The sequence below is a fragment of the Urocampus carinirostris genome, chromosome 4 (assembly GCF_059441175.1).
Source record: "Urocampus carinirostris isolate Australia breed hairy pipefish chromosome 4, RoL_Ucar_1.0, whole genome shotgun sequence".
Lineage (NCBI taxonomy): Eukaryota > Metazoa > Chordata > Actinopteri > Syngnathiformes > Syngnathidae > Urocampus > Urocampus carinirostris.
In genome coordinates, this window is record NC_142352.1 from 16188716 (window position 1) to 16196264 (window position 7549).

Sequence of the window (7549 nt, forward strand, 5' to 3'; positions counted from 1 at the left end):
TTGTCACCCTCTTTGAAGATTGTTTTAGTACACTATATTTCATAAGCGGTACAAGCAGGGGACCCAAATGCGTAACGTTTCACACAATACTTCATTATGGGATCGGGAAGTCAGGGCAAGAGGAAAAAAGATAGCAATCTGGTGCTCGCTGGGCAGGAGGAGCGGGAAGTCCTCAAGAACAATGCGTGGTCGGAGATTGGAGTTGGGCAGCTGGAACGAGCTGGATCAGGCATAGATACAGGAAACAGAATGAAGATATGGGTAGCCAGGACAGGAGAATGGAGCTTGGCTCGGGGATAGATACAGGAAACAGAATCAGGATACAGGTAACCGGGACGGGAGAACGGAGATTGGATCGGGGATTCATACAGGAAACAGGTCGAGATCAAAACGGGAGCCAGAGTCAAAAGTGCTTGCCTTGCATGCGTTGAGGTTCTTAGACGTACTGACCAGGAGTGAAGGAGAATGACGTGCTTAAATAGGAGGACTAATTAGGGAACGAGTGGCAGCAAATCATCACACAATAGATGGCAAACAAAAACCTTGTGTATCATAAAATAGAGTGCTTTAATATTACTTTTCTTCCACCAACACTTATTAAAATGTCACAGACAAAATTGCACATTTAAAGAAATCAACTTGAAAAACTCAATGCAAAATATGGCGACTTAGTCTCGATATAAAACGTTTCTCGCCAAGGATGGCACAGGGACTGCTAGGATGGGTTTTCCCCGTAAAAGCAGAGAAAAATTTAAGATGTAAGAAACGAGCAAACAAACAACTTCAGGTCAATTCTTATGATGAAATGGAGGGAACCAGAATTTTCATGAAAAAGAATAAAAATTCAAATACACTAGACCCTGGAATACAGCTTAACGGGATGTGTTTTAGGCAACTTTACAGCATTTTTCGCCACTATACAACATCAACAACTAATAATTTTCAAGGCCAAAAACGTTGAAAATTCAAACTTACGTCTATAATCTGCCAAAAGATGGTGGTTTGTGTCACAGTATCATGAAAATGCAGAAATGCTCTTGTCTGAACTACTTCCCACAACTCCCTTTTTATCGTTCATTTGTTACATTTGTGTACTTATCAAATAACATGTAAGTCGGTGATGAAATACTGAATTTTTGGTACTGTACTGTATTCATTTACTATGGGTCGGAACACTGATGCTAAAGGGAGAGGCAAAAACAAAACCGCACCAAAAAGGGAATAACACATTGTTTGGGTTAGTTCTGAGAGTTATTATTATTATTATTATTATTATTTCAAATTAAAAAATAAAAAAAAGGGTAAAATAAGAAAAGCAATACTAAGAATGACTGCAATGATGATTTTGAATAAGTAAGAATATAATAAAGAAAATCTTTTAAATAACCAAAACGTTCTCATTTCATTTACATAGTACAATATATAGAATAATTTTCTGAATTTCAGAAACTTTTTAGTCTATTTTAAGTTTTTTTAAACAATATAATTATACCCTGATTGGGTTCAAATCCAGCTCCCGGACTTACTGTACGGAGTTTGTATGTTCTCCCCGTGCTTGCGTGGGTTTCCTCCGGGCACTCCGGTTTCCTCCCACATTCCAAAAACATGCATTTCAGGTGGATTGGCCGGTCCAAATTGTCCCTAGGTGTGAATGAGCTAGCGAGTTGTCTGTCCCTGTGCGCCCTGCTGGCAACCAGTTCAGGGTGTCCCCTGCCCACTGCCCGATGATTGCTGGGATGGGCTCCGGCACCCCCGTGACCCTACTGAGGATAAGCGGTGCAGCTAATGAGATGAGATGAGATGTAGTGAATAAAAGGGTCCCTACTTGCGGCACATTTTTTAAATATTCGCATGCCCAAAAACTTGTTCATGCGTTTATAAGTTTCATTTCTAAGATGCCTGTCCGCTATTGGTCAACATCATCTAAAATGCTTTTCTCTTACTTGTTCATCATCACAAAAATGTTAGTATGCTCTTAGCTGAACTAACTAACCCCCGAATGCCTTTCTCTTTTTTGAATCAGAATCTCACATGCTTGGTAAAAAAAATTCTGTATTTATTTGCTACGGGTCCCTAGGCTTGCAGTGATGCTAAAGGGAAAGGCAAAAAAAGAGATCAGGGCTATTGTAAAAAAAAATGAGACAAGTAAGGCAAATAGAAATTTTCTTTCTATTTGGGATAGGAAAGTTTTAAAATGTGATGTGAAATAAAATGATCTGCATTTATATAGCGCTTTTCAAGTCAATGAAGACTTCTCAAAGCGCTTTACAATGTACTTCACATTTCCCAATAGCGGCCGTGCAGCCACGTAAGGCGCTAACCTGCTCCTTGGGGGCGTTAGGAGCCGGGATTTGAACTGCGATTTCTTGATCTCAAGACGAGCGCTCTACCTCCTGAGCCACTGCCGACCAAATCTTTTTTGCATCCACCAGTTACTCCACTGGACCAGCTCATGTCACATCAAACCACGGGAAATGAAATTTCAGTTTTCCCTTCATATTAATTCTGTTATTCAATCATATACATATCTATTACATATAAGTAAAGCTTAGTATATAGTATTTTGTTATTTAAGTGCTTTTATCTAGAGTACAGGGGATTAAGAACGCATTAACTAATGACCATAAGTTTCTATTCCCCATTTTACTGCATTTTAACTTTGTAATCCTCACCTTAAAAAGGATTAATGATGTTTCCCAGGGGTCTACTGTACTAAGAATTTTGAATTCAAACCACTGTAACAACATCTTTGTTGAGGCTTCGTCTTTGTGGTCTCATTCATTGAGTTCCAATTAAAGTGTCCTGTGTCTACTTTCAAATGTTCGAGAAATGCCTGAGCTTCCTGTTATTGACCTGCAAGGACTCAGTCTTCTTTTTCAAAGGTATCTCCGCTTCCGCTTTTGTCTTTTGCTTCCGAGACCTTTGCAAACATACGCAAGTGCTCAACATAACAAGTGCAAAGAAAAGTCCGCCACAAGTTACCGAAAGGGCGATTAGGATGGGTTTGCATGCCATCGCCCCTAACTGCTCAGGCGCTTCCTGCAGTTGCCCGACCTGCCACGGTTTGTCCTCCATTTCGATGTCGGCCTCTCTGATTAGCAGACTCTGGATGTAGCTTTCATTGCTAACTGTTTCATTGACAAACAAGTTCACCAGCACCGTGGAGTAAAGCGGCTCCGGTTGCCCGTGGTCGCTAACCTTGACCAGAAGACTATGGAGCCCTCGGTTGCTGAGTTCCCTCTCCAAAGTTATATTTCCCGTCTCAGGGTCTATGGAAAAGGACCCTGGTTCTCCTCCTTTTCGTTTGATGATGCTGTACGCGATCACGGCGTTCATACCGGTGTCGTTATCCACGGCATACACCTCCGTGATGGACGTTCCCGGAAGGGTACTGGGTAGCACCAACATGTAGGACTGGTTGGACTGAGGGAATAGTACAACCGGTGGGTTGTCGTTGACGTCCAAGAGGAGGACGGTCACCATGGTGACTGAAGATAGGGCGGGCTCTCCGCCGTCCACGGCCTCGATCCACAACTGGTAGGTCCCTTGCTGCTCTCGGTCCAACGAGACCTTGGCCCGTAGCGTACCCCGGCCTGTGTCAATCAGGAAGACGTCGCTTCCGTTGAGGATGGAAAGGGCCACCCAGCCGTTTTCCCCCACGTCGGCGTCAGTCACTGACAGCACCCCGATCTCGCCGTAACCCGGGAAGTTCTCGGGGACGAAAAAGGTGAAATCCTTGTTGATGAAACGAGGGCTGTTGTCGTTGCGGTCTCGGACTGTTATGACTACACTGGCTATGGACTCCCTCCTTGGGGTACCCTGGTCCACAGCTCTTACAATGAAACGGTACATCTCCTTTTCTTCACGGTCCAGAGAGGTGGTTACACTCAGTACACCGGTGGCCTGATCCAAAACAAAAATCCCGGGGGCATCCCCTCCGAGTAGGTAGACCACCTCTCCTCGGGATTCACTGTCGAGATCTGTGGCGCGAAGCTGTGCCAGGTAGGTATTGGGAGGGTTGTTCTCATTGATGGCTATTTCCAAAAGCGATTCCTCAAAAACTGGAGCATTGTCGTTTTCATCCACGACCTGCACTTTGAGGAAGGTCTTGATGACCAACCCTTTGTTGTCTTCGGCGACCACAACCAGTTCGTAGTCCTGCGTCCTTTCATAATCAAGAATCTCTGTCGTTTCCAGGAGGTACTCATTTTTCACTAGCTGATATGGTCCGATCCGAAAGGGACCATTCCCCTCCAGACGGCAGTCCACCTTTTGACTTGCATGAATATTTTTGACGGTAAAAAATGCAATGGGTGAATACGCCGGCTCGGATTCTTTAATTGCCACAATCCCATCTTTTTCCTGGGCAATGTATCTCGGAACAAGACCAGGAGGTCCTGTTTGGACTTTTATTAAGTGAATGGCGACTGTGGCAACAGCTGGAATACAACCAGCTCCGTTTGCCAGAACAGTGAGTTTAAAAAAAACGGCCGTATTTGTGTCTATTTCGCCAGCTAGTTTGATGAACCCAGTGGTAGTGTCCAAATGGAACAAGCTTCTGGTCTCAGTTGGCACTCGCTCACTGTAAGCGTAGCTGATCTGAGCATTTGCGCCAAGGTCAGGGTCAAAAGCGCGAAGGGCCGCCAAATGCGTTCCCTTGCTAGTGTTGCCATGCAGGGTTACGTTGATCTGCGATTGCGCAAAACTGGGACAGTTATCATTCACGTCCAAGACTAAGATCTTTAAAGTGGCTGCCCCAAGGAGAGGAGGGCTCCCTCCATCCTCTGCCACAATGTCCGTGACGTATTCAGCCTGAGTTTCCCGGTCCAAAAAGTCGGTGACGATGACAAACGGTGTTAGCTCCCCCCCTTCGTTTTCTTCAACATCTAAAGCGAAGACCCCGAAGTCGTTGACCAACCAGTAGGTCTGAACCCCGTAAAGACCGAGGTCCAGGTCCACCGCCGACTGCTCCACAGCGTAACGGGCATTGACGGGGGCGTTTTCTGGGACGGAGATGACGATCTCGTCCACGGGGAACTTTGGTCGGTTGTCGTTGACGTCTTCGATGATGAAACGGACTTTGACCAATTGGAAGTACTGTTGGGGGAGAACGAAAACATCTAGGGAGAGGAAGCATCCGTTCCGGTTTGTGTTTTGAGGGCAGAGCGCCTCCCGGTCGATCTCAGTGCCAGACGTGGAAAACTCGCCTGTGACGTTATCAAGTGTCACGTATTGTTTGTTGAGCTTGTTTTGAGCCACGCTAAATAAATAAGGGGGGTCAACTGTAAAATCCAAATTGAGGTCCGCTCCTACAGATCCTATGAAAGTCCCTTTGGGTAGTCCCTCCTTTATTCGATAGATGAGCTCTTGAGCTTGACCGAAACTGGCAAAACAGGGAGGAGGACTAGTGTAGAGCAGAACGATGAAAAAAGCCTGTGACACACAAAAAAAAGTCATCAGCCATTTTCATTGAAAATCAGACAACATATATTATTAACCATGCCGTGCACTGTGCTGTGCTTAACCGTAACCCATCTGCAGATGATGTTGATAATTAATTTTACAATTTGTAGTATTTTTCTTATTTAATTACCATTTTGATTCTTTAAAACTATTAACTTAGTAATTTTAAGCATTTTTGGGCTGTAATTGTTTACTTTTAATCTTATAAACTTTTCTGAAATTCAAGAGGAAATATGGACTGCAAAATAAAATACATTTTAAATAATTTAAAATATGGTAAACTAAGAAAACTAATACTAAAATGGCTTTAATTATTATTTTACAAAAAAAATGCAAGATCACAGAAATGATGCTTAAAATAACCTAAAGTCAATCATTTAAAATAATCAAAAATATTTGCGAATAAGAAAAACAATGCTTAAAAAGAATTAGATTCCTTTTTATTTTTTGAAAATAAATAAGTAGAATTTTACTAAGATAATAAATTTAATGCTTGAAGTGACTTTAGATAAATTATTTAAAAATATTAAAAACAGTTAAATGAGGAAATTCTTTAAAAAAACATCACGTGAACAATGTTGAATAATTCAGAATTTAGTAAACTAAAAACATTGCTTAAAATAACTTACATCATTGATTTCAAAATTGTAAAATTATATAAGGAAAAATACAGTAAAACAATAATAAAGGGATGATTTTAAATAATTGAAAATAAGGTAAAATGAGAGAAATAATCCTCAAAAGGACTTAATGGTTTAAATGTTTAATAATAAATCGATAGCATTTATTAAAATAAAATTGATAATCTTTAAAATTAATTTTCATTCATTTTAAACAACTGCAAATATAGTAGAATCAGAAAATAATCCCTAAAATTACCTAGATGATTGTACATTTCTAAAGTTAAGGAAAATATTTCTGAAATATTAAAAATAATACTTTAAAATGACTTTAAGTAAATAAATATACATATTATGAAATGTGATAAAATAATCAAATTGAAGCTTGAAATAACTTGAATTGTTGTTCTTAAATTTCTAGAAATAAACAAATTTCTTGCGTTTTAACTCTGAAAAGACCGAAATGTTAGTTATTGGTCCATCTAATAAGAAAAATCATGCCTCAAATGATCAAGTTAATGATCTAAAATAGTTAAAAATGATTTTTTAAACGTAATCTTTAAAATGATTTCAATTAATGTTTCAATTTAGAAATACAAGGTAGAATTACATCAATAAAAAATAATATTTTCTTACACATATATTTATTACTGTAATGTAGTCATATGCGTGTATATTACACACGAGTATTCATAACTTTATAGTATTTTGTTAATTTAATATTTTTACCCGAGGAACCGAGAGTCGGAAACACATTAGTTAATGACAAAAGATTAAAATAAAATCATGCAGCAATTTCACGTTACAGTTCTCATCTCAGATCAGATTAATGTCTTATTCCTGGGGTATACTTTATTAAGGTTTTAAACATGCAGTGGTCCAAAGAATGTTAAGTGACTGGCCGCAAATTAGCCCCTGGACCTCAGTTTGACAGGATTAATTTCACACATAATCATAGTTTCTTTCTCCCAAGTTATAAAAATACAGTAGTTCTCACTTACCCATAGTTCTCCTCTTTTGCCAAGTCCAGTGAATTTTCCGTGGAGCATATTTCTGTCCTTATCCCCTTTCAGATATTTCCACTCAGATAGATAAGGTTTTTTGAAATAATAAGCTCGACATTTTGCAGCTTCTTGTCTCGCGTCGACTTTTTGTCTGACTCAACAGACTCATTCATCTCTGACCTAGCGGGGGACACGCCCACTTATGCAAATGAGCCCTGGCCGTCAACCAATGAGGCTTGAGAGAATCTGAGACATCTGCAGGTCCCGGATGATCATTTTCTCATGCATTTGTACTATTTCTGTGGTTGTATTTTTGTAGTATTTCCGTGGTATGATTTTTGTAGTATTTATGTATTGTTTTTCTAGTATACTATGGATGTATTTTTGTAAGAGTCATGTGGTATTTTCAAGCATTCCAGTGACAATTTTTTGGTATTTCTGCAGGAATTTTTTGGGTATTAT

At 40.1% G+C, this 7549-nt stretch overlaps 1 protein-coding gene across 1 annotated transcript; it reads right to left on the reverse strand.

The window, feature by feature from the left end:
- Nucleotides 1-2383: 2383 nt before the first annotated feature.
- pcdh20 (protocadherin 20) lies at nucleotides 2384-7217 on the reverse strand. The gene is made up of 2 exons (XM_088333768.1): nucleotides 7085-7217; nucleotides 2384-5433 (listed from the first exon to the last, which is right to left on the reverse strand). Exons 1-2 carry the CDS (start codon nucleotides 7130-7132, stop codon nucleotides 2815-2817), a joined length of 2667 nt encoding a protein of 888 aa, XP_088189894.1. The 5' UTR covers nucleotides 7133-7217; the 3' UTR covers nucleotides 2384-2814.
- Nucleotides 7218-7549: the final 332 nt, after the last annotated feature.